The 25,975-nt window shown below is 54.8% G+C and overlaps 1 protein-coding gene across 3 annotated transcripts; it reads left to right on the forward strand.

Moving 5' to 3' along the window:
- Positions 1–409: 409 nt before the first annotated feature.
- Positions 410–19,940, forward strand: HAGH (hydroxyacylglutathione hydrolase). 3 transcript variants are annotated; one of them, XM_063618436.1, is made up of 9 exons: positions 410–2,389; positions 6,280–6,452; positions 6,951–7,015; positions 9,143–9,260; positions 9,909–10,017; positions 11,868–11,971; positions 12,140–12,241; positions 19,205–19,284; positions 19,664–19,940. In XM_063618436.1, exons 1-9 carry the CDS (start codon positions 2,044–2,046, stop codon positions 19,761–19,763), a joined length of 1,197 nt encoding a protein of 398 aa, XP_063474506.1. In that variant the 5' UTR covers positions 410–2,043; the 3' UTR covers positions 19,764–19,940. The 3 variants fall into 3 exon arrangements, with proteins under 3 accessions (XP_063474506.1, XP_055099274.1, XP_063474508.1); XM_055243299.2 differs by having other exon boundaries at positions 2,154–2,618; XM_063618438.1 differs by lacking the exon at positions 410–2,389 and adding an exon at positions 2,745–3,239.
- The last annotated feature ends 6,035 nt before the right edge of the window (positions 19,941–25,975 follow it).

Here is a 25,975-nt window from a genome sequence, read left to right on the forward strand (position 1 = left end):
AATAAACTGCTTGACATGATGCCTAACAGTATTGTGTTCAATAAATGGTGACCATTATTACTAAATTAGATGTCCTAGGCTTTCTTCAAGGGGCCAGCAGATGATGTGTACACTAACAGGAACCCCTGCCGAAGCCCAAAGGACTCCTCCAGGAATTGATAGCTATGCTGTGCATCTCGCCTAGACTTTTTTTTTCAGAGAAGGGTGCAGGCAAGAGCAAAAGCAGCAGTCCCAGGCTATTCAACTTCCACAAAGCCTCCTTATCCCCGGTTGGGAAGTACAGTCGCTGATTAACTCTGTTAATACAGCACAGTGCGCAGAAGGCCAAAGGTCAAAGACTAAGGTCTGAAGCCCCGCAAGGAAGAAATATCCTTCCTCATTACTGGGGGGAAAAAAACTTACACTTTTAAGCCACATAGAAGGGAGCACTTTTATTTGGAAAACAGTAATTTCAAAATCATCTCCTGAATTCAGAATCGATGGGTCTGGGTAGATACCCTAAGTAAGTAAACAGGTAAAATCTTCATTAATTGTTCACTTATGAAGTAAAATTTTAAATTAACTGATTATGTACAGGAGTGTTTTTCACATTTCCTGATAAGAATCACTTGGAATGCTCTGTAAACACAGCTTCACTGGAGATTAATCCTATCAAATTGATTCAGTGAGTCTGGGATGGGCCAGTAATTTGGAAATTTTTATTTTTACAAATGCTTCCTGATGATGACCAAGTCCAAGAAAATTTGGTAAACAATGGAAAGTTATCTGGAACATAACTTTCAGTTTTCTCTGCAGTTTTTAAGTGCTGAACTACTCATCATCCTAGAGATAACCCACTGAAAAGTCTTCTCTAATCCAGTTTTACAAAAGGAGACTCTTTTTAACATTTGGTTTGATAAAATGTTTTCCGAAGACATACTTTACTTTGGCTGTTTTCATTTCTGGCCCATCCGTTCTACTTCATGTTTTCTTGAAGAGTCCATCTTCTATGAGTTGAGGCATAGCAATCTAATCATTTTTAAAATAAATGGTTTCTTTTTTTTTTTTTTTTGAGACGTTGTCTCGCTCTGTTACCCAGGCTGGAGTACAGTGGCGCAATCTCAGCTCAATGCAAGCTCCGCCTCCCGGCTTCAAGTGATTCTCCTGCCTCAAGCCTCCAGAGTAGCTGGGACTACAGGCGCCCGCCACCACGCCCGGCTAATTTTTTGTATTTTTGTAGAGACGGGGTTTCACCATGTTAGCCAGGATGGTCTCGATCTCCTAACCTCGTGATCCGCCCGCCTCGGCCTCCCAAAGTGCTGGGATTACAGGCGTGAGCCACCGCGTCCGGCTAATAAATGGTTTCTTATTAAAGGATTGTGACATTTAATACCCGTTGCTTGCTCTTGTCTTGCTCCCTTCTCTCTGGAAACTTGTTAAGAAATAACTCAATATTCTGGCTTTTCCACCTTAAATCTCATACTGACCAGCCCGTGTATGCCAGCCTCGATCTCATCGTTTTCTTTAACCGGTCCAACTCCCTTTGGCGTCCCAGTCAAGATAATATCTCCTTCTTCCAAGGCTATGATCTTAGAAACATAGCTGATGATGTAGGGGATGGAAAAAATCATGGAGGATGTCTCACCCTCCTGTCTGAGTTCGCCGTTGACCTTGAGCCAGAGCTTCAGCTTGTGAGGGTCAGGGATCTTCTCCTTGGGCACGAAGGCGCTGACCGGGCAGGACGCCGTGAAGCTCTTCGCCAGAGTCCAGGGCAGCCCCTTCTTCTTGCACTCGTCCTGCACGTCCCGGGCGGTCATATCCAGGCACAGGGCATAGCCGCCCACGTAGTCCATGGCCGCGGCCTCGGGGACTGCGCGGCAGCGCTTGCCCATCACCACGCCCAGCTCCAGCTCGTGGTGCAGGTTGCGAGTGTACGCGGGCATGAGGATGGGCGAGCCCTCGGGCGCATAGGCCGTGGACGGCTTCAGGAACAGCACGGGCTCACTCAACACCGCGCTGCGCATCTCCCTGACGTGGTCCGCGTAGTTCCTCCCCACGCAGACGATGTTCTTTCCCCACTCCCAGAAGCGGGACAGTTGCCTGGAGGCTGCCATGATTCCCATCAAGTGCCCCTGTAGTCACGTGGGCTGGGCCGGTCAGCTGATGCCTACGGCATCCCGGAGAAGACCAACTGCCTCGGAACGCTGTCCCCGCAGCGACGGCCCGTTCCACCTCGCGATCTGCCGGGTACCCGGGCGGCGTGGCGCTCGGCGTCCAGGGAGGCAATGTGCGGTGCAAAAAGGAGGCGGAGGCTCGCGGCACAGCTCTCCTGGCGCACCTCTCGGGCCGCCGCCGCCGGTCCCAGGCCCGTCTCCTGGCCCGTGGCAGTCGAGCCTCGCGGAGAAAACAAGTTGAGCGCAAGCGCGTTGATTGGTTGGCGGACGGTGCGAGGCGGACGCTGATTGGCTGAGGGCAGCGCGAGGCGGGCGCTGATTGGCCACGACGCGCCGACGCCGGTGTTTTGCAGCCCCGGGCAGCCCGGCAATCCAGCCCGGCCCGGGTCATGTTGCTGGGCCGCGGGCTGCTCGGCCGCCGCAGCCTCGCCGCGCTGGGAGCCGCCTGCGCCCGCCGAGGCCTGGGTGGGTGCGGCGGGGCGGTGCGGGCCGGGGGACGCGGGCCTGGCGGGGCGGGCAGCGGGCGGCGCCAGGCCGTCGGTTGGCGGCCGCTGACGCGGTTTCTGTTGCGCAGGTGCCTGAGGCCGCGCTGCCCGGCTCGAGCGGAGGCGGCGCAGGCGCTGAGGCGGGCGCGGAGCGGGCGCGGGGTCGCGGGTGCGGAAAGCGCTAGGTAAGCAGGACCAGGCCTGCGTCCTCTGCGGTCTCCACGCTCGGGCTGGGCCAGCCGCGCCTCTGACGCCTCCAGGGCATCGCGTCCTGCGTGGTCCGGCGCCAAGGAGAGCCTGGGGCGCGGCTCTGAGACGCAGCGGGCAGGGCCCCGGGACGCCTGGCCCACCCCGCACCTGCCGCCGGGCTGCAAGGACCGCGCTCTCGCGGCGCCGCCTGCGGTGATGGAGCTTCCCGCCCGGCGCCGGAGCACCCCTGTCTGGGGACCCGGCGTGTCATTCGCCGGAGGTGGTCGCGAGGCCGGGCCAGGCCAGCGCCCCGGGCGAGTGCGCAGCGCAGGGCACTGGGCGGACGGAGGCGCAGTCAGGGAGGCGTCCCTGGCGGTTTCCAGATCTCGCCGAAAGCTGTCAAGGCTCCGCAGTGGGTAGAATGTCGCCATTGCTAAGGAAATGACATGGATTTTGAGGTCCTCAGAATTACAATTTTAGGGGCATTCATAAGGGCCCAGGCAGAGAGTTCCAGCAGGACTGTGTGCATCGGCACCCATTCTAAGGGAGCCCCCAGCCCCCGTATTTGGTGCCGCCCGGTTCAAGGGAAGCAAGATGTTGTGAAACTTCCTAATTTAAAAAAGAAGTGCAGTGAGGCACGCCTGTCATCCCAGCACTTTGGGAGGCCGAGGTGGGAGGATTGCTTGAGTCCAGGAGTTCCAGACCAGCCTGGCAACATGTTGAGACCTCATCTCTACAAAAACTAAACAAAATCAGCCGGGCGTGGTGGCACACAACTGTAGTCTCAGTCACTTTGGAGGCTGAGGTGGGAGGATCGCTTGAGTCCAGGAGGTCGAGGCTGCAGTGACCCGTCATCGCACCACTGCACTGTAGCCTAGGGGACAGAGTGAGACCATATCAATTTTTTTTTTTTTGTGGGCCAAACCAAACATATTTCTGGACTTGGCCCAGGCCCCAGGCTGCAGGTCCTTGACCTGTTTGTACAAAGTATTACAGTTACAAAACAGCAAGCCAGGAACATTTTCCAGGCAGTGTTGGGCTGAGTGATATGGAAAGGGAATAAGGTTTCTGCTGCTGCTGACACCAGCTGCGTCTTTCCTCAGAAATAAAGGCACCTCCCTGGGTTGTCAGCTTTTTCAGGAGGCTATGATGGTCCCCAGGGGAGGCTGAGCACCAGTTGTAAATGACATTTTCTTCACCTGAGCAGTGCAGTAGCCAATCTTGGCTCACTGCAGCCTCTGCCTCCTGGGCTCAAGCGAGTCTCCTGCCTCAGCCTCCTGAGTAGCTGGGACTACAAGCACTCGCCAACACACCCAGCTAATTTTTGTATTTTAGTAGAGAAGCGGTTTCACTGTGTTGGCCAGGCTGGTCTCTAACTCCTGACCTCAAGTGATCAGCCTGCCTCAGCCTCCCAAAGTGCTGGAATTACAGGCATGAGCGACCGCACGTGGGCAGTGTTTTTGTTTGTAATGTTCTGCTCCTTGTTTGTAATGGAGCTCCTTTCCAGAAGGAGGCCCCAGCACTCAGGGAATCCTGTTGCAACCCTTCTGCACCCCACCTGCAGCCCCCAGCACCCACACTCTGCTTGGTGTGCTCCTTGGGCTGGGGCGGTACCGAGGCTAAGGGCAAGGGGAATATCACAGGAAGCTGCTCATATAGAAATCTCGGTATTATTGTGCCTGAGGAGAATGATCTGGAAAATGCCCAGCTGGTTGTCAGGCGGGTAATAGGATGTCTTTGTGCAGTGATTGAAACTATAGTTTGGGCAGTTTCCCCGGCTGCGGAAATAAGGTCGGATTCCGCATTTCAATGGGCCGCGGAGACACGTGTGTCTGTCAGTTGGTGGATGCTGCCCATTTCTGGATCCCTTCTGGGAGAAGCCCCTGCCGTGGCACCTACCCCAGGACTGCAGTGTCCTCTGCCACTTCCTGTGGTTTCTTCCGTGTGTAGAGCGGAACTGAAGGTATTGTCGGGGCCCCCATGTATTTTTAGATTTAGTAGGAGTTTCATTGCTGAAAATATTTTTGCATTGGTCGACTAGGTGGCAGACACTTTTGTCCCTTGGTCACCTCCTCCCAGCTCCTGGGCCTCCTGGGCCCCTGTGGCAGAGTCCTTTGGGTCACTTGGATGGTGGTTTTGTGTCCTCCACACTTGAATCTGGGGCAGTTGTGGCCAACTTTCCGTCTCAAAGGAACTGCTGATTTTTGTGCATTCGTGCTGTTCAAGAGCAAGTATTGTTTTTTTGGTTGTTTTTTTTTTTTTTTTTTTTTTTTTTTAAGACAGAATCTCACTCTGTCGCCCAGGCTGGAGTGCAGTAGGGCGATCTTGGCTTACTGCAACTTTCACCTCCCAGATTCAAGCAATTCTCCTGCCTCAGCCTGCCGTCAAGTATTGGTTCTTTCTGGCTAGAGGCTGAGAAGGGCTGTGAGTAACTGCATGGAAGGCAGGCTTGCTTAGTCAGTGGTGGCAGCACAGCTTGCTGGAGGGCAGATGGCCAGGCTGGGGCACCCCCAGTCTGCGTTCCCTTCTTCACGTTCTGTCCCTGAGTCCAGGGTGTGAATACCCCAGAACTGGCAGTGGTTCGCCTCACAGTCACAAGCTGGCCGTCCTGTCCTTTTAGAGTTCTCAAAAAGAAACTAGAGGTCATGAGTCTGAAACCAATGATTTCCGTGAATGTGAGCATGGGTCGGTTCCTGTGTTGTCCTTAGGGTTATATGAAGATATTCCTTTTTTTTTTTTTTTTTTTTAGGAACAGGTTATTGTCTTGTCACCCAGGCTGGAGTGCAGTGGCACAGTCATAGCTCACTGCAGCCTCAAACTCCTCGGCTCAAGTGATCCTCCCGCCTCAGCCTCCGGAGTAGCTGGGACCACAGGCATGCACCACCATGCCTGGCTAATTTTTAAACTTGTAAAGACAAGGTCTTGGCTGGGCGCGGCGGCTCACACTTGTAATCCCAGCACTTTGGGAGGCCGAGGCGGGTGGATCACGAGGTCAGGAGATTGAGACCATCCTGGCTAACAGGGTGAAACCCCGTCTCTGCTAAAAAATACAAAAAATTAGCTGGGTATGGTGGCGGGTGCCTGTAGTCCCAGCTACTCGGGAGGCTGAGGCAGGAGAATGGCGTGAACCTGGGAGGCGGAGCTTGCAGTGAGCCGAGATCACGCCACTGCAGTCCAGCCTGGGTGGTGACAGAGCTAGACTCCGTCTCAAAAAAAAAAAAAAAAAGACAAGGTCTTGCTGTGTTGCCCAGGCTGGTCTCAAACTCCCGCCCTCAAGCAGTCCTCCCACCTCAGTCTCTTAAAGCACTGGGATTCCCAGCAAGAACCACCGTACCTGGCCAGGATATTCCCTTTCAGAGGAACCTAGAAAGGCTGGGAAGCACTGCAGCTTGTGCGTCCTATCGTGGAGGGCCTGGCGTGGCCGCCCGCTGAGTTGTGCTCTGTGTCTGCAGGTCCAGCCCTGCTGGGAGTTCTCTACCACACAGATTTGCGCAAAAATCTGACCGTCAACGAGGGCACCATGAAGGTGGAGGTGCTGCCTGCCCTGACCGACAACTACATGTACCTGGTCATCGATGATGAGACCAAGGAGGCTGCCATCGTGGACCCAGTGCAGCCCCAGAAGGTGCGCATGGCTGTGCCCGGCTCTCCCTGCCCTCATCACCCAGCTCAGAGTCCTCACCCCCGATGGGTTTCCTAACCACAGTGTCCTTGCAACTTTGCCTGAGCTAAATGGAAATTAGTCTCCGGCCAGTCTGTTAACAGGGCCCCAAGAAGGGTGCAGGCAAGAGGCAGTGACACAGAAAACTCTGTGCCGTAAAATCCCGGGCACTTGACTCTTCTTGGGGGCTTTCTGCCCCTGCATGCTGCCTCTGGGGGTGGTGCCCTCAGAGCTGGAGGGGCTTGGAGCGGTCGTAGGTGGTTGCAAGAGTGTCAGGCTGAGCAGGAAGGAAAAGGTGCTTTCACCGGCTCTCCTGGAGCAGGGCAAGCCGGCAGGGTCAGGACGGGCCACGTCAGCGGCCCCTCATGGCGTGTCCTTGGTTCCGCCGGGCACCCTACCATGTAGGCCTGCGAGCCAGGCCTGAGTGTGACAGGCTTTTGTCCTTCCCCCGGGTCACTGCAGGTCGTGGACGCGGCGAGAAAGCACGGGGTGAAACTGACCACAGTGCTCACCACCCACCACCATTGGTAAGTGCCGGCGCCACGGGGGCCCGCGTCTCACCTGGGGGTGCGGGACCTGGCTCACTTCTCGCCCTGGTGGGTTTAGGGACAGCAAGGCCTGTGTCCCCCCACGGCTCTGTCTGCTTTGTGAGGAGAGGCCCCCAGCAGACTTCTGAGAAAGCCCCGGGACTCACCGTAGCCCCCAAGGGGCAAGTCTGGTGCTGCAGTGACTGTGAGGCCCCGAGGCCTGCAGGGTGAGGGGAGAAGGCTACAGCCGTACCCTCAGGCCCCACCCCCCCGCTCTCTCCTGGGCCACGCGGGCTTGTGCCCTGGCACGTTGGCCTCAATGTTAGGGAGGAAATGAGTCTACAGGTGAGTGTTTAAAAAAAAAAAAAAACAGCCGGCCAGGCACGGTGGCTCATGCCTGTAATCCGAGCACTTTGGGAGGCTGAGGTAGTTGAGTCACTTGAGGTCAGGACCAGCCTGGCCAACATGGTGAAACCCACTCTCTACCGAAAATACAAAAGTTAACTGGGCGTGGTGGCGGGCGCCTGTAATCTCAGCTATTCGGGAGGCTGAAGCAGGAGAATCACCTGAACCCAGGAGGCAGAGATTGCAGTGAGCCAAGATCGTGGCATTGCACTCCAGCCTGGGTGACAGGGCGAGACTCCGTCTCAAAAAAAACAAAGACAAGCAGCCATATCTGGAGAGGTTGGGTTTTAAAAAATCCTTGAAAATGGATGAATAAAACGCCCTGTCTGGGTTCTAGGGCTAGCACTGCCTGCTCAAGACCCTTGTTCGCCCTTTGGAAATTTTTGAGGCTCTTCAAAGCTAGAGAGACTTACTTCTTTTTGCCAAGCAAGCGCCTGAGGGCAACCGGCACCTTTCTCCTGAGCCAGGACCTGTCTGGCACTGCCCTAGGGCCTCTCAGCTGTGGCTTCCCCAGCCTCTGTGTTGGGGTGAAATGAAGCCTTTCGTCCTCTCCTTGGTGGTGGGAGCGCCGTGCTGGTGGCTTGGCCAGAGTTTGATGGAAGCGTCACGGTTCACACGCAGCTGGACTCAGGCCTGGAGAGTCTCAGGCTCTGTGAGTCGGGCCCCAGCAGCCTCTTCGGGGTCATCAGAGGTGTCCGTGCGGGGACCTGGGCTTGAGGGGCCGTGCCTTCAGCCTCCCTGGCCCTTGTCCTATGTGGCTGAGCTGCTGTCTCTCAGCACATTCGCCTGCCTGTGGTGCGAGGCCCCTTCTGCCACCATGCCTCCTCCTGGGGACCTTGGTGGCCTCCGTGTGGCTGCCTGGTGCATCACAGCTTGCTGCAGCTCCCTGCCTCTCCCGGCCTCTCCGCAGACGTCTCTTTCTAACACTGTGGTGCTTTTTAGTTCCCTGGCCCCTCTAACATTCATGCCGGCACGTGAAGTCCTAAGCCAGGCCCTAGCTTCATCGGGGTGGGGTTTGCTCACGGATGGTGGGTGGTGATGGGCACACCAAGGCCTGTGGTGCCGCACCCTCCTGAAGGGTGGGAAGGGGAGAGGGCAGCGGCCACCACTCCACCCTGTTATCTTGAGGCCCAGTGGTGCCAAGGCAGGCGGTTTCTGTTGTGGTCGCTGGAGTTTTCATGGGAGGCACACGAAGGAGTCTGTGATATCATGTGAGGCCCGGGAAGGGCTCCTTCGACTGCCCCTTTCTGAAATGTGGGTCAGGCAGGCTCGCCTGGGGAAATCTGGGTGTGCAGGGGGCACCTCCACCTGCTGGAGCTGGCCCAGGCTGGCTTCCCCTGCAGACACCGCGTCTAGGGCCAGCTGCTCATCCAGACGCACCCCAGGTGATTCCCATGCTGAACAGTGTGATCTCCTGCCAGAGTGTCGGGTCACAAACTGGGCAGCACATCGGGATCACCTGGGGGCTTTCAAAAATCAAAAATCCACCCTCAGGCCCCTCCCCAGACCCACTGCATCAGGACATGGGGGTGGGAACCAGGTGGTGCTTTGTAAAGACGTCCAGATGGTAACCCAGGCCCCCACGCTCGGAACCCCGGCCACAAGATCATCCAGGTGTCTGTGATTTGCTTCGTCAGCTTCCTTTGTGAGTGCAAAATAAGCGTCCGGTTTGACCAGGGTTTAAGAGCAGCAGGCAGCCCAGGTCTCCTGTTTGACTTCCAGGGACCATGCTGGCGGGAATGAGAAACTGGTCAAGCTGGAGTCGGGACTGAAGGTATACGGGGGTGACGACCGTATCGGGGCCCTGACTCACAAGATCACTCACCTGTCCACGCTGCAGGTGAGGAGTGAGCCCTGGAGGTGCTCCACCGTGGCCCTGCCAGGAGCCTGGGGGGCGGGGGGGGACCCTCCCCGCATCCTCCCCGCATCCTCCCCGCATCCTCCCCGCATCCTCACCCCAGTCCCCAGTGACCCGGGAGTGCTCTCAATGGTCCTCTGCCGCAGCGTGGACGGTCTTCTCTGTCTAGGCACAAGGAGAGGAATGTACACATGGCTGTGTGCGGGGCTGTGAAGCGGGGCTCCGAGACCCTGGGGAGTGGGCCGTGTGGGCAGGGTCTTGGTGCGAGAGCGCAGCACACGGGTGGGAGGGCGCTGAGAGGGGGTCTTCAGCCTTTTTGAAGGTGTGGGAAGGAAGGCCGTCTTTCCTTGCCAGATGCCGAGTGTGGATTTGGCCCAGTTTTGAAGGAGAAAAAACAAGCCCCTTGGTTTGTTACACGCAAGTGCTCTTGTTCCAGGGTGGCCGTGCACTTGGGGTGCACCCATGGAGTGAGCGAGTCCCCCAGTCCTGTGGCGGGGAGCACCTGCCCCACCTTCACGGGCATTTCCCTCTGAGCCGAGGAGGCCCCGTAGGGCCCAGGCTGCGCGCCATGACCCCGGGAGACGCTCTCCAGGGTGTCGGGAGCACACGCGGTCGACTGCTTTGTTTAAGGTGGGGTCTCTCAACGTCAAGTGCCTGGCGACACCGTGCCACACTTCAGGACACATCTGTTACTTCGTGAGCAAGCCCGGAGGCTCGCAGCCCCCTGCTGTGTTCACAGGTGCGTGTTGGGGTAGGGGTGGGGGTGGGGGTTCTTCATGAAGACCCTGTGTCTCCTGCCAGGCAGGCTCGCAGGGCAGCTTTGTGGCCTTCTCTGTTGCACCGGTGTGAGGGGCCCAGGGCTGGGTGCTGGGGAGCCTCGTGGTGGAGCTGGCCGACTCCTCCCACGATGCGTTTGGATTGTGGTCTGGGAGGAAGTTACGCCTGCAGCAAGGGCTGTGCTGGTGGAGACTGCTGGACAGCTGGGGTTGTGACGGGTCCCTGGGGAAAGGAGTCAGTTTCTTCCAGCAGGGCGAGGGGTGGCTCAGCCCTGGGGCCATGTTCCTTGATGCCATAGTGTGGACCCAGGGACCTGTGCCAGTCTAGTGGGCCCTGCCTGCCTCCCAGGGTTGTTGCAGACCCGTGGAGCCACCTCTGGAGGTCATATGGCCGGGGCACGGCCTCACTGTAGGCGGGGCCCTTCATGGCTGCGGCCTTCTAAGGCAGCGTGGAGGCTGCTGGTGGCGGGGGCTGCCTCCTGTGCTTCTTACTGTCGCCTGGTCCCGACTGGCCTCACAGTGTGGGGTTTCACCTGGTGACTCGATGTGGGCCTTGCATGGCTGGGAGGCCTCCTGGTGGGAGGTGGCAGCCCCAGCCATGAGCCCAGGTGGGAGTGACCCAGGGCCACACTCGGACCCCTGAGTGGAGTCAAACCAGGGGTGCAGGGAGAAGGTGTGGCTGGGGAGCCCCAGAGGAGGGCAGAGGGCGTGGTGGGAGGGACGGGCGCCTCGCTGTGAGGGATAAGGCGCCTTCAGGCTTCGGCACACGGGTGGGGGATGAGCCTGGGTGGTGCCAGTGTGGGAGGGATGGAGTTGGGGACTTCACACTTAGGATTCTTCTCAGGGCAGCGAGCACTGAGGCCCTGGGTCTCACCTGTGCCTCCTGGGCTGTGTGCCTGGCAAGGACAGCCCCGTGGAGCAGAAGCCCCAGGCTCCAAGGTCGCCTTGGTCTGCCCTTCCCTTCCCTTCCCTGTCTCTGGGGAGTGCATGGCCTCTGGCTGGTCCTCAGACTCGAGGTCTAGGGCCCTTCAGGGGAATAGGCTCCCCACCATCCATTCCCATCTCTCGTGCCCAGGAGGACTCCTGGCCTTGGCCTGTGCCCACCACCACTGCATGCTTCTCTGCCCCGCGCAGTGAGGAGAAGTGGGGTGGCCTCTGCTGTGCTGGGTGCTGGGCACCCTCCTCTCAGGGGACGGCCCTGTTTCTGGGGCTGACGGCTGCGTGGGGTCAGCGAGGCCAGGACAGCCACGAAGCAGCAAGAGGAGGGCAAGCGGGGACAGAGGCCTGGGCAGTGATGGGGTGGGGATGCCGTCCTGAGGCTGAGGCCAGAAGGAGCCTGGGTGCGCTTGAGTTGCCCAGCGGTGTGGGCCGCATCTTCTGCCATAGGTGAGAGGTGGTCCCGGTCAGCTCAGCCAGGGTGGTGAGACCTTGGTCACGGGGTGGTGCTGGCTGCTGGGGCTGAGGGAAGATGGGAGCCAGGCATGGGCCTGAGAGGGGCTGCTGGGTGTTCAGGGAGAGGGCTGGGTTTGTGAGGGTCTCAGAGCCACAGTTGGTGGGACTGGGGGCAGTGAGGGAGGAGTGACTGGGGTTTCAGGTCTGCACGGCCAGTCGGGTGGTTGGACTGTCAGCTGAGACTTGGAAGGAGGTGTGGGAGCCGGAATGCAGGGGGCTGAGTGTGGGCAGCCATGGCCGGAGGGCAGCCAGGGTTCGGGGCCTGGGCCTTGCTGGTGAGTGTCACCCTGCTCCTGGTCCTTCCTGAGTCCCAGCCACCAGCCTTGAGTGGCCCCCACCTCGTGGCTGTCCTTGTTCCCAGGTGACACCTTGTTTGTGGCTGGCTGCGGAAAGTTCTATGAAGGGACTGCGGATGAGATGTGTAAAGCTCTGCTGGAGGTCTTGGGCCGGCTCCCCCCGGAAACAGTAGGCAGCGCCTCCCTGCGGGCCGGGGTGTGGGGGGCCTCACCCAGGGCGGGGCTGCTCTCCCTCCTGGCACCTGGGCGCCCCCCCCGGGGGCATCCAGGTCCCGTCCCTGAGGACTTCCACGGGTGGTAACAGCCTTCCGAGCTCACCTGTCACCTCTGTCCTCAGAGAGTCTACTGTGGCCATGAGTACACCATCAACAACCTCAAGTTTGCACGCCACGTGGAGCCTGGCAATGCCGCCATCCAGGAGAAGCTGGCCTGGGCCAAGGTGAGTGGGGCCGTCACTGCGCAGTGCCTTCCTGTGGGCTGCTCAGGGCTGCTGTGCACAGCGGGGTCGCCAGAGTGGGTAGACAGACCTCCGAGCCCAGAGAGCAGGCCTGGGATTCAGGCCAGTGTGGCCCAGCCCGCCCCTGCATGGTGAACCCAGGGGTTCTATCGAGATCCCTCTGCCTCGGAGGGTCTGGAGTAGGCCTCAGACGCTGCGTGTCTAAAAAGTGCCCAGCCTGTTCCCACATTCTGAGCAGTAGGGTCAGGCTGGCACCACGTGGCTCTGCTGGCTCTCCAGGCCACAGAACGTGGCTCTGTGTCCAAAGGACTCTTACCTGCACGGTGGCCCCATGTGAGCCTCCATGGCATAGCCCAGGCCAACTGGACCAAAGACTGCCAGGAGCAGGAGGGGGTTCTCCAGGGGTGTGTTTCCCTGAATTCACTGGAAACGGTATCACAAGCACGCACGCCTGGGTGGTCTCGGGCGTGCGCTCCCTCTGCTGAGTGGAGTGAGAGTTGCTGCCTCTGACAGGTTTGCTCTTTTAAATAAATCACCTGTTTTTTTGAGCATCTTTTTCAATTTCTTAGAGTAGAGGTTAACATTATTTTACAATATTTACTCATAAAAATTCAAACTCTAAATCAGATGAATAATAAATATTCATCCCTTTTTTTTTTTTTTTTTTTTTGAGACAGAGTCTCCCTCTGTTGCCCAGGCTGGAGTACAGTGGCATAATCTTAGCTCACTGCAGCCACCACTTCCTGGGTTCAAGAAATTCTCCCTGCTGGCCGGGCGCGGTGGCTCACGCCTGTAATCCCAGCACCTTGGGAGGCCGAGGTGGGTGGATCACAAGGTCAGGAGATTGAGACCATCCTGGCCAACATGGTGAAACCCCATCTCTACTAAAAATACAAAAAATTAGCGTGGTGGCGCACGCCTGTAATCCCAGCTACTCGGGAGGCTGAGGCAGGAGAATCGCTTGAACCCAGGAGGCACAGGTTGCAGTGAGCCGAGATCACACCACTGCACTCCAGCCTGGTGACAGAGTGAGACTCCGTCTCAAAAAAAAAAAAAAAAAAAAATTCTCCCTGCCTCAGCCTTTTGAGTAGCTGGGATTACAGGCGCCAGCCAACACGCCCAGCTAATTTTTCTGTTTTTAGTAGAGATGGGGTTTTGCCATTTTGGCCAGGCTCATCTTAAACTCCTGACTTCAGGTGATCTGCCTGCCTCGGCCTCCCGAAGTGCTGAGATTACAGGCGTGAGCCACGTTGCCTGGCCCGTGTGTCTGTTTTGAGTGGACAGGTTGCACTTTGAGGAATGTTGATGATATTTGCACCTGTGTAATCCCCTCCACAGTCCAGATGTGGAACTTTCCACTACCCCAAAGCCTCCTGTGTCCCTCCCATGTGGCGTCCCCGCCAGCTGTTGCTCTGCTGTGACCTCAGGTCACTTTTTAGTTTCCCATGAACAGAATCTCATCGCCCTGTCATCTCTGTGGCATTCTCAGCCCTGCTGATGTTGGTGAGGGTCAGCCACGCTCTTTGCTTCTGAGTAGCCCATTGTGTGGAAATGCTACAATTTGTTTATCCATTTGTCTGTTTCCAGTTTTTTGCTATTTGAATACTGCTATGGACATTTGTGTACAAGTCTTTTGTGGACATGTTTTTATTGTTCTTGGGTATCTACCTAAGAGTGGAATTGCTGTGTTGTGTGGTTAAAGGTATGAACCGTTTTCCAAAATGGTTGTACTGTTCTGCAGTGCCCCCACCAGTGCTTGAGTTCCGGGGGCTCCGTGCTGTGCCAGCACTGCTTGGGGTTGTTGGTCTCTCCAATTTTTGCTATTCTAACTTGGGTGTGGTGGCGTCTCACTGCTTTTAAAATGTGTATTTCCCCATGACTAGTAGGGTTGACCATCTTTCCATGTGTCAGCCTTTGGATGCCTTCTTGTGAAGTTTATGTGCAATCTTTTGTCCCTTTTAAATATTGGGTTTGGCCTGTTGGGCTGCTGTTGTAAGAGTTCCTTATATCATCTGGAAACAAGTCTTTGTGAGATATATATATATATATATATATATATATATATATATATATTTATTTTTTGAGACGAAGTCTTGCTTTGTCACCCAGGCTGGAGTGCAGTGGTGTGATCTCGGCTCACTGCAAGCTCTGCCTCCCGGATTCATGCCATTCTCCTGCCTCAGCCTCCCGAGTAGCTGGGGCTACAGGCGCCACCACCATGCCCAGCTAATTTTTTGTATTTTTAGTAGAGATGGCGTTTCACCATGTCAGCCAGGAAGGTCTCGATCTCCTGACCTCGTGATCCACCCGCCTCGGCCTCCCAAAGTGCTGGGATTACAGGCATGAGCCACCACGCCCGGCTGAGATGTATATTTAAAAGATGTTTTTCTCTCCCAGCTCATGGCTTGCCTTTTCATTTTCTTAACATTGTCTTTTGGAAAATAGTTAATAGTTTTGGTGAATTTCCATTTACTTATTTTTTGTTTCTTTTTTTTTTTTTTTTTGAGGCGGAGTTTCACTCTTGTTGCCCAGGCTGGAGTGCAGTGGCACGATCTCAGCTCACCGCAGCACCCACCTCCCAGGTTCAAGTGATTCTCCTGCCTCAGCCTCCCGAGTAGCTGGGATTACAGGCATGCACCACCACGCCTGGCTAATTTTGTATTTTTAGTAGAGATGGGGTTTCTCCACGTTGATCAGGCTGGACTTGAACTCCTGACCTCAGGTGATCCGCCCACCTTGGGCTCCCAAAGTGCTGGGATTATAGATGGGAGGGGAGCCACTGCAGCCGGCCTACTCATTTTTTCTTTTATGTTTCTTGTGCCCTTTCTAAGATATCTTTGCATATCCCTAGCTCACAAAGACTTTCTCCTGTGTTTCTTCCTAGAAGTTTTAAAGTCTTAGCTTTTATATTTACAAGCAATTACAATGTTCCCTCTCAAGATGGTGTGTGTGTGTGGTGCGGGGTGAGGGGAGAGGTTCACCCTGTCGCAGTGTGATGCCGACGTGTTCAGCGCTGTCTGTCGAAGGACTGTCCTTTCCTCCCTGGATTGCCCTCGAGCCTTTCTGAAAACAATGGACCCTGTATGCCCGAGTCTGCTTCTGGTCTCTGCTCTGTTGGTCTCTATGACTTGCCGTGGTGTCCGAGGACAGCACCTTGATGACTGTAGCTCTGTGCTGAGTCTTGGCATGGGTATGTATGAATCCTCCAGTGTTCTTTTTCAAAATGGTTTTAGTTGGTTTAAGCCTTTTGCATTTCCGTTTTTAGAATCATCTTGTGAACTTCTACCAGAAAAGCTAGCTTGGCTTCTGACTGGGACTGTTGTGATAACTGATGTGGAGAGAATTGCGATCTTAACATTGTTTCTGTGAGCTTTGCATCTGTTAAGGTCTTTAGCTTTTCTTGGCAGTGTTTTGGAATTTGCGTGTTGAAGGTCTTCCACGTGTTACTCAATGGGTCCCTAAGCACTTCTGGTCGTGATTATTTGTCTTTACTAGTTAGAAATCCAGTGGATGCATATTTTAACTTCCTGGGTGTCTTAGTCTGTGTGGTGTTGCTATAAAGGAATACTTGAGGCTGGGTAATTTATAAAGGGAGGTTTATGTGGCTCATGGCTATCAGGCTATGTAAGCAGCATGGCCTGGGCGTCTGCACCTGGCGAGGCCTCAGGCTGCTTCTGCTCATGACAGAAGGGGAAAGGAGCTGGTGGGTGGGAAGCATGAGGCCAGAGGAAGGAGAAAGTGGAGGAGGCACAAGGTTCTTTGAAACAACCAGATCCTGTGGGAACTAACAGCAAAAACTCACACTTGGAGCAGGGCACCAAGCCGCTCACAAGGGATTCCCCCATGATCCAAGCACCTCCATTCATTGGGGATCAGATGTCAGCATGCATTTGGAGGGATGGACATCCCAGCTGCAGCCCCGAGTGAACACCCAGGAGAAGGGAGTGGCCGGGCTGGACGGGAGGTGTGTTTGACTTTCAAAGAAACTGCCAAGCTCCCCTGCCCCGGTGCTTGTGGTGTTTGCTTTCCTGCCAGGAAGGCGTGGGCGCACCAGCTGGTCCGTGTCCTCTCAGCACGCAGCGGAGCCAGCCTTTTGGAGGGAGGTGCTGGAGCCCAGTCCCTGTGAGATGCCGCCTCCTGCAGAGCTCCTCCCATTCTGTGGCCTCTGGTTTTCTTAGGAGTATCTTTTGAGCAAACATTTTTAATTTTGATGAAGTCCAATAGATTCTTTTATGCTTCATTTTTTTTTGGTCTTCTGTCTAAGAAATCTTTGCATATCCCAAGGTCAAAAAATTTTCTCCTGTATTTTCTTTTTGGAATTTGTATAGTTTTAAAATTTAGATCAGTATGAATTCCCACCCCCCAAATGTCTGCTGGATCTGTAATGATATTCCTGCTTTCATTCCTGATTTTGACAATTTGTACTTTTTTTTTTTTTTTTTGAGACAGCGTTTCTCTCTTGCTGCCCAGGCTGGAGTGCAATGGCGCGATCTCGGCTCACCGCAACCTCTGCCTCCCGGGTTCAAGCGATTCTTATGTCTCAGCCTCCCAAGTAGCTGGGATTACAGGCATGTGCCACCATGCCTGGGTAATTTTTATGTTTTTAGTAGAGATAGGGTTTTACCATGTTGGCCAGGATGGTCTGAAACTCCTGACCTCGTGATCTGCCTGCCTCAGCCTCCCAAAGTGCTGGGATTACAGGTGTGAACCACTGTGCCTGGCCTGTCATTCTTTTTTTTTTTTTTTTTTTTTTTTTGGTTGGGGAGAGACAGCGTCTTGCTCTGCTGCCCAGGCTGGAGTGCAGTGGCACAATCTCGGCTCACTGCAACCTCCGCCTCCTGGGTTCAGGCGATTCTGCTGCCTCAGCCCCCCGTAGCTGGGATTACAGGCCTGTGCCATCATGCCTGGTTAATTTTTGTATTTTTGGTAGAGAGGGGATTTCACCATGTTGCCTAGGCTGGTCTCGAACTCCTGGGCTCAAGTGATCCTCCTGCCTTGGCCTCCCAAAGTGCTGGGATTACAGGCATGTGCCACCGTGCCCGGCCTCATTCTTTTCAATAGGTGTAAAATATACTGTTGCGTGGGTGTCACCCATAAATCATTTTACCAATCCAAATAGGAGGGACGTTGAGAGTTTTCAACTCCTTTTGGACCCTGGAGTCAAGAACCCACACGAGGTGGAGCTCTTCTGAGCTGTGCTGCAAGGACTGACCTTATTTTTTTTTTTTTTTTTTTTTTGAGGCAGAGTCTCACTCTGTCACCCAGGCTGGAGTGCAGTGGTGAGATCTCAACTCACTACTGCAGCCTCCCCCTCCTGGGTTCAAGCAATTCTCCTGCCTCAGCCTCCCAAGTAGCTGGAATTACAGGCATGTGCCACCATGTCCTGCTAATTTTTGTATTTTTAGTAGAGATGGGGTTTCACCATGTTGGCCAGGCTGGTCTCAAACTCCTGACCTCAGGTGATCCACCTGCCTCAGCCTCCCCCAGTGTTGGGATTACAGGCGTGAGCCACCACACCCGGCTGATTTTTTGTATTTTAGTAGAGATGGGATTTCACCATGTTGCCCAGGCTGGTCTCGAACTCCTGAGTTCAGGCAATCCACCCACCTTGGCCTCCCAAAGTGTTAGGATTACAGATATGAGCCACTGCGCTCAGCTGACTGACCTTATTTTTGTCTTTAAATGCTTTGTACTTTGTAGGAAAAATAGCTAGAACATTAAAACTCGTTTTAATAGGTAACCCAAAAGCTTATGACAATTTGTACTTCCTCTGTTTTAAAGTTGTCCTTAGAAATGTTAACTTTTCTTCCCTCATAGGAGGTAGAGGGAGATTTCTTAGGATTGAGAATGTTGGTGGGAACACAGGGAATATTTTAAAACATTCTCAGATTCTTTTCACCAGAAGGGAAGAACAGATTAGTGAGAAACTATCTTGGCATCTGCCAGACCCCCGCTCGGTGCAGCTCTACCAGCTGGAGTCCCTCACTGACACCACTGCCCATAGCGGGTGGTCACCCTTGGGGGTGAGGCACGGTGGTCTTGAGCCTGTGCGTGGGCACCAGCAGCTTCTGTCAGAGCTCTGCCCTCAGGCCCTCCTGGCGTGGCTGCGGTAGAAGGGCCGGGGCTGCATGGAGACCCTGCTGTTGCCACCCTGTGTTTTCCTGCTAACTGTTGGCCCCGTGGCTGGGTTTGCATTCTCCTCCCTCAGCCCCCACCCCATCTGCCCTGGTCAGTGTTGAGATGGAGATGGTCTCCCTTCTGACCGAGTGGAGGTGACCAGCTACCTGCCTGCAGGGGCTCGGGTGGCCTCCCCTGCTGCTCGTCCCTGTGCCCCTCCTCCCCGTGCTTGCTGTGAGGGTGCAGCTGTGGTGGTTTCTGTGTCTTCTGCATTGTTATTACCTCCATAACGTGAAACGTAAACCATGTGAATGAAAAGGAAGCTCCGTCCCCGTCGTCCTCTCCAGGCCGGTGCGGCAGGCGGATGTGTGGCTCATCCCGGACGCTGGCTTCTCTTCCCTCTTCCACACGCGCACACCCGCCGGCCTCTGCTCACCTTACCTTCTCAGCCTTGGCAGTGGGCGGTGTCCTAAGGTCACCAGGAGGTGTTCTGAAGCATCTTGAGATGTGATGTCGCTGTCACCCAGGCTGGAGGGCAGTAGCACAGTCTTAGCTCACTGTAGCCTCCACCCGTGCTCAAGCAATCCTCCCACCTCAGCCCCCTGAGTAGCTGGGACCACAGATGCCCACTACCACGCCCGGCTAGTTTTTTGTATTTTTAGTAGACACAGGGTCTCGACATGTTGTTCAGGCTGGTCTCAAACTCCAGGGCTCAACTGATCCATCTGCCTTAGCCTCCCAAAATGCTGGGATCACAGGCGTGAGTCCCCCTGCTCGGTCTGCCGTCGTGTGAAGTTCCTGTGATAAAGTGGCGTGTTTCTGTTGCAGGAGAAGTACAGCATCGGGGAGCCCACAGTGCCGTCCACCCTGGCAGAGGAGTTTACCTACAACCCCTTCATGAGAGTGAGGTGAGGCCCAGGGCAGGTGGTGGGCGCGGGCCCCTCCCCTCTGGCAGTCCCACTGCTCCGCACACAGCAGGGTACGTCCAAGACCCCAGATGGCTGAGGCTGCCCTGGGGAGCTGTAGCAGGTGCAGCTGCAGAGCCTGAGCACTCTTCTTGAGGGGGGTCCGGCCTTTCCTGGCACCTTGGCTGGGGTGTGAGTCCTTCTGGACCCTGGAGTTCAGAACCTGTCAGAGGGGGAGTGGCTGCCGCCTCCCCGCCCTCCGTGTCCTCTTAGGGCTGGGCTCAGCCAGCACCAGTCGCCTTCTTCTGCAGTGGCCCTGGCTCTTCGGGTGGGCGGTGGGCGTGGCTTGGCGCAGCCTGCAGCCCGGTGCTGGCCTCCGCAGGGAGAAGACGGTGCAGCAGCACGTGGGCGAGACGGACCCGGTGACCACCATGCGGGCCGTGCGCAGGGAGAAGGACGGGTTCAAGATGCCCCGGGACTGAGGCCGCCCTGCACCTTCAGCAGATTTGGGGATTAGGCTCTTTTAGGTAACTGGCTTTCCTGCTGGTCGTGCAGGAAATTGTCTTGATTTAACCTTAATTTTACAGCCCTTGGCTTGTGTTCTCGGATGTTCAAATGCATATTTATAAGAGAAGTTTAAAAAGTATTTATTCCCATAACTTCCACTTGCAGACTGTTTTCTTCTGGCCTTTAGGCCTCCCCTTGTCCCCTCGGGCCTTATTCCTCCTCCGTGAGCCACTGCAGTCCCCCCCACCCACCCTTCAGGTCAGGACCCTGGTGGGGTGCTCTCCCCCCTGGGTTTCCTGGCTCTGTAGGAGAGGGGATGCCCGGGGTGCCCTGGGTTCTTCCTCCTTCCCTTTGCCACCACCACGACCCCGCCCCAGAGGAACTGACACCTTTCTGGCTCCCAGGCCACCGTCACAATCCTTGTTGACATGGGATGAGTGGGCTCGGGCCCTTTGAGAGCAGAACCCCATCCCACCAGGGCCATGGGCTCTCCAGCATTGCTGCTGTCCTGGGCTGGGGAAGGCGGCTCGGTGTTTGTGCCCGAAGCAGGCAGGGGCTCCTTACCAAGTCTCCTGCCCATGCCTGGCCTGGGGGCCCTGGCTCAGCTGGAGTGGCCACCGTGGCTGCGCCTATGCTGTCTCCTGTCCTGAGCTCCCAGCATGGGGGTGGCCAGGGCTGCAGGAAACCCTGCCCCAGCTGCCCAGAGCCTCTGCCTCTTGGCAACGTGGCGCTGGCACCACGCTCATCCCCACGCCCCATCCTGCCCTCGTCCCTTCAAAGGCTGCCCTCACAGGTCTTCCTGGGGAATCCTGAGGGTTGGGGCGGCACACTGCCTTGTATCACCCCCGGACTCCTGTCTGTGGGCGTGAGCCGGTGCCTTTGCTGTGGCCTTGGCTGGGTGCTGATGCCACCGTCAGACCCACTGTTGCGGTCGGTACCTTTGCAGCCTGTGCTTGTGGTCTGATCTGCTCAGGCCCCCGGCAGGGAGAGGTGGCCGTGTCTTCTTCGTGGAGGCGGCCAGATCACGCGACCTCCAGGCAGTGCCCCTGCTCGGCAGCACCCACCTGACTCTGCTTGAGAAAGCACAAACCGCCCTCTGGGGAAGCAGCCAGCTGGGGAGTGCTCTCGGCATGTGACCCCAGGAGAGCTGGGTAGGTGGCCACATGTCCTGCCTAGGCTCTGGGTGTGGCTGGTGGCAGAGGGTCTATGAGGGAAGGGCAGGAAGAGGCAACCCCTAAGGCTAATCTCTAGGGCTAATCTGAAACTTAAAAAATATATGAGGGCTGGGCGTGGTGGCTCACGCCTGTAATCCCAGCACTTTGGGAGGCCGAGGCAGGCGGATCACGAGGTCAGGAGATTGAGACTATCCTGGATAACGTGGTGAAACCCCGTCTCTACTAAAAATACAAAAAATTAGCCAGGTGTGGGGGGCGCCTGTAGTCCCGGCTACTCGGGAGGCTGAGGCAGGAGAATCGTGTGAACCGAGGAGCCAGAGCTTGCAGTGAGCCGAGATAGCGCCACTGCACTCCAGCATGGGCAACAGAGCAAGACTCTGTCTCAAAAAACAAAAAAGAAAAAAAAAAAAAATATATATATATATATATAAAAAGTTACCTGGGCAGGGTGGTGTGCAGCTGTAGTCCTAGCTACTCGGGAGGCTGAGGCAGGAGGATCGCTTGAGCCCGGGAGTCCAAGGCTGCAGTGAGCCTTGCTTGTGCCACTGCATTCTGGCTTGGGGAACAGGGAGACCCTGTCTCAAAGAAATTAATTAATCGCGCAGTTGAGCAGCATTTAGTCCATTCACAATGCTGTGCCCGCCTCTCGAATGTTCTGAAACATGTGACCGATTCACTGACTGACCGATTGCTCTGTCAGTGAGCTGTGAGGGGATGTGACCATGTGGGGCCCACACCCCCTCTGCCACCTGGTCCTATGGACAGGCTCTTCTGAGTGGAGGGGCACAGAGGCCCTGGGACATGGGAGGAAGCCTGGCCTGAGGCTTGTGGATTGAAGAGGAAGGCTGGCACTGCACTTCTAGACCACATGCATGCCCTCCTCCAGGAGGGGTCACTGGTCTGTTGGCATACTCACAGACCCCTCTGGGATGCCACCGAAGCCAGGTGTGTGTGAGGAGGCAGGGCACAGATTCCTTCTCCGGCTTTCTTCTCCCACTACCCCCACCCCAGCTCAAAGAATTTCTTCTATTGGTCAGCAAATATTCTTAGGCAGAACCTTAAATGTTTCCATTCTATAACACTGTGCTCATTTGTCAACCAATAAGTAATTTTAAGAGCTCTCTTTGGATGGAGCAAATGCCTGATATCTGATCTTTTATGTTCTTGAGACAGGATCTTGCTCTGTTGCCCAGGCTGCAGTGCCGCGGTGCAATCTCGGCTCACTGCAGCCTCTGCCTCCTGGGCTCAAGTGATTCTCTTCCCTCAGCCTCCTGAGTAGCTGGCATTACAGGTGCCCACCACCATGCCCAGCTTAATTTTTGTATTTGTAGTAGAGATGGGGTTTTGCCACCTTGGCCAGGCTGGTCTTAAACTCCTGACCTCATGTGATCCACCCACCTCTGCCTCCCAGGAACTACAGGTGTGAGGCACTGCGCCTGGCCCTGATGTCTGATCTGAATGGTAGGGGTGGTGGGGCAGGCAGTAGTTGTGGGATTTGACAGTGCTTAGAGCTAAATTTATAGCTTTAACCACCTATGTAATAAAAGGGGGTCTCAAATAAAAAATGTTGTGCCGGGTGCAGTGGCTCATGCCTGTAATCCCAGCACTTTGGGAGGCTGAGGTGGGCGGATCACGAGGTCAGGAGATCGAGACCATCCTGGCTAACATGGTGAAACCCCGTCTCTATTAAAAATACAAGAAATTAGCCAGGCATGGTGGCACGTGCCTATAGTCCCAGCTGCTCGGGAGGCTGAGGCAGGAGAATTGCTTGAACCTGGGAGGCGGAGCTTGCAGTGACCGAGATCACGCCACTGCACTCCAGCCTGGGTGACGAACGAGACTCTGTCTCAAAAAACAAACAAAAAAAATTGTCTTCCACCAGGCACAGTGGCTCATGCCTGTAATCCCAGCACGTTGGGAGGCCGAGGTGGGCAAATCACATGAGGTCAGGAGTTTGAGACCAGCCTGGCCAACATGGAGAAACCCCATCTCTACTAAGAATACAAAAATTAGCTGGGCGTGGTGGCAGGTGCCTGTAGTCCCAGCTACTCGGGAGGCTGAGGCATGAGAATCCCTTGAACATGGGCGGCAGAGGTTGCAGTGAGCCAAGATCATGCCATTGCACTCCAGCCTGAGTGACACAGCGAGACTTTGTCTCAAGAAAAAAAAAAAGTAGAATTCTACCTTAAATTAGAAGAACAAATGAAACCTAAAGAAAGATTAGAGAGGAAATTAGTAAACTAGAAAGCAGAAAAACCAAAAATTAGTTCCTTGAAAAGATCAACAAAATTGGCAAACTCTTAGCTAGACTGACTAACGAAAGCATGAAAGAGGGGACATCACTACAGAAATGAACAGGACTTGTCCGGGCGTGGTGGCTCACGCCTGTAATCCCAGCACTTTGGGAGGCCGAGGCGGGTGGATCACGAGGTCAGGAGATCCAGACTCATCCTAGCTAACACAGTGAAACCCCATCTCTACTAAAAATACAAAAAATTAGCCGGGTGTGGTGGCGGGCACCCGTAGTCCCAGCTACTCGGGAGGCTGAGGCAGGAGAATGGCGTGTACCCAGGAGGCAGAGCTTGCAGTGAGCCGAGATCACGCCACTGCACTCCAGCCTGGGCAAAAGAGCAGAACTCCGTCTCAAAAAAAAAAAAAAGAAAAAAGAAATGAACAGGACTTGGAATACTAGGAAAACTCAGTACCAACAAATTAGGTGAAACTGACAAACTCCCAGAGGGACACAAATCACTTATATTGACTCAGAAATAGAAAATCTGAATAGACCTATAACAAGAAATTATAGTAATGAAAAGTCCTCAGTCTTCCTACAGAAAGCCTGTGCCCACGTGGCTGCCTCTGTGCACTGTCAATAACACCAACCATTCACAATCTTCAGAATGTGGAGGACGAGACACGCCCATCTGAGTCTAAGAGGCTAAAGGCAGCGAAAGGCATGACCCCTGCCCGCACCCCACAGAACAATGTCCGTCATGAACATAGACATAAAGATCCTCAAAATATCAGCAACCCAAACTCGGCAACGTCATACACCATGACCACGTGGGCTTATCCCAGCAAAGTGAGGTTGCTTAAACATCGACAAAGCACTCAACGTCATAAGCCACAGTAATAGAAAAACAGATGCCTGTAATCCCAGCACTTTGGGAGGCTGAGGTGGGCAGATTGCTTGAGCCCAGGAGTTCAAGACTAGCCTGGGCAATATAGCGAAACCCTGTCTCTACCAAAATAAACCAAAAAAAAAAAAACCAAACAAACAAGAAAAATTAACCAGGCATGGGAGTGCATGCTTGTGGTCTCAGCTACTCACAAGGCTGAAACCAGAGGGTCATTTGCCCCCAGGAGGCCCAAGTTCAGTGAGCTGAGATCGTGCCACTGCACTCTAGCCTGGGCAACACAGCCAGATCCTGTTTCCAAAAAAAAAAAGAAAAAAGCACCCATGAGATCCATCTCAATCAATGCAGAAAAGCACAGGACAAAAGTCCCACACCTGTCCTGATAAAGAATCTCACAACCCAGGAACAGAAGGAGAAGTCCCCAGCTAGAAAAGGCCATCTGTGTTAGGTTCCAATTGCTGCTGGGATAGGTCACCGCCACCTCAGTGATTTAAAACAACACAAGTTTAGGCCAGGTGTGGCTCACACCTGTCATCCCAACACTTTGGGATGCTGAGGTGGGTGAATCACTTGAGGTGAGGAGTTCAAGACAAGCCCGGCCAACATGGCAAAACCCCATCTCCACTAAAAATACAAAAATTAGCCAGGTGTGGTGGCGCATGCCTGTAATCCCAGCTACTTGGGAGGCTGAGACCAGCGAAGTGCCTGAACCCAGGAGGTGGAGGTTACAGTGACCTGAGATCGTGCCACTGCACTTCCAGCCTGGGTGACAAAGCAATACTCCATCTCAAAAAAAAACAAACCCAAAAACCAAAACACAAGTGTACCTTGCGGTTTGGAGGTCGGTACTTTGACATGGGTGTCATGGGACTAAAAGGAAGGTGTGGAGGTGTGGGCAGGGTTGCGTTCCCTGCAGAGGCTCTGGGGGACGTTCTGTATCCCCATCCTTTCCACAGGCACCCTTGGCTCGTGGTCCTTCCTGCCATCTTCAAAGCCAGCAACAGCAGGTCGAGTCCTTCGTGCCTCAGGCAACTCCTCCTCTGCTCTTAAGGACCGCGCGATTCCCTAGGTTCACCTGGAAAAGCCATGCTACTCCCTTTTGGGGAACTCACCTGAAATTGGCACCTCCACTTGGTGGTGTGACGTCACATCATCCCAGGGCCTGGGGTTAGAATGTGGCCATCTTTGTGGTGAGCTCTATTCTGCCTCCCATGGCACCCGTGAGAAACACAGCTGGCAGCGTCATTCATGGTGGGTGACGATGGTTCCCTCTAAAGGCAGGAACGAGGCGTTTAATAAGATGCTAAAAAAATATATGTATTGGAAAGGAAAAAGTAAAAGTGTCTATTCATAGCACGAGGACCGTCTACATAGCAAGGCCTACGGGACACACACAACCGGAACAAGGAAGTTCGGCTGGGCCCCGGGATCCAGAGTGAACAGATTCATCGCCTTTCTATAGACTACGAACAATCCAAACAAAGATGCCACTCACTAGCATCGAAACTAGAACACACACTTAGGAACCACCACCTTGGTGAAGGAAACTGAAGATGTATACACTGAAAATACAAGACATTGCTGACAGAAATGGAAAGACAGCCCACATTCACTGGGTAGGAGACTCCTATTAGGATTTCCGTCTCCCCAGATGGGCCCATGGATCCCATGCAGTCACTATTAAGATCCCAGCAGGGGCCGGCGCGGTGGCTTACGCCTGTAATCCCAGCACTTTGGGAGGCCGAGGCAGGCAGATCACCAGGTCAGGAGGTCAAGACCATCCTGGCTAACATGGTGAAACCCTGTCTCTACTGAAAATACAAAAAATTAGCCAGGAGTGGTGGTGGGTGCCTGTATTCCCAGCTACTCAGGAGG

The sequence above is a fragment of the Symphalangus syndactylus genome, chromosome 14 (genome assembly GCF_028878055.3).
Source record: "Symphalangus syndactylus isolate Jambi chromosome 14, NHGRI_mSymSyn1-v2.1_pri, whole genome shotgun sequence".
Taxonomy (NCBI): Eukaryota; Metazoa; Chordata; class Mammalia; order Primates; family Hylobatidae; genus Symphalangus; species Symphalangus syndactylus.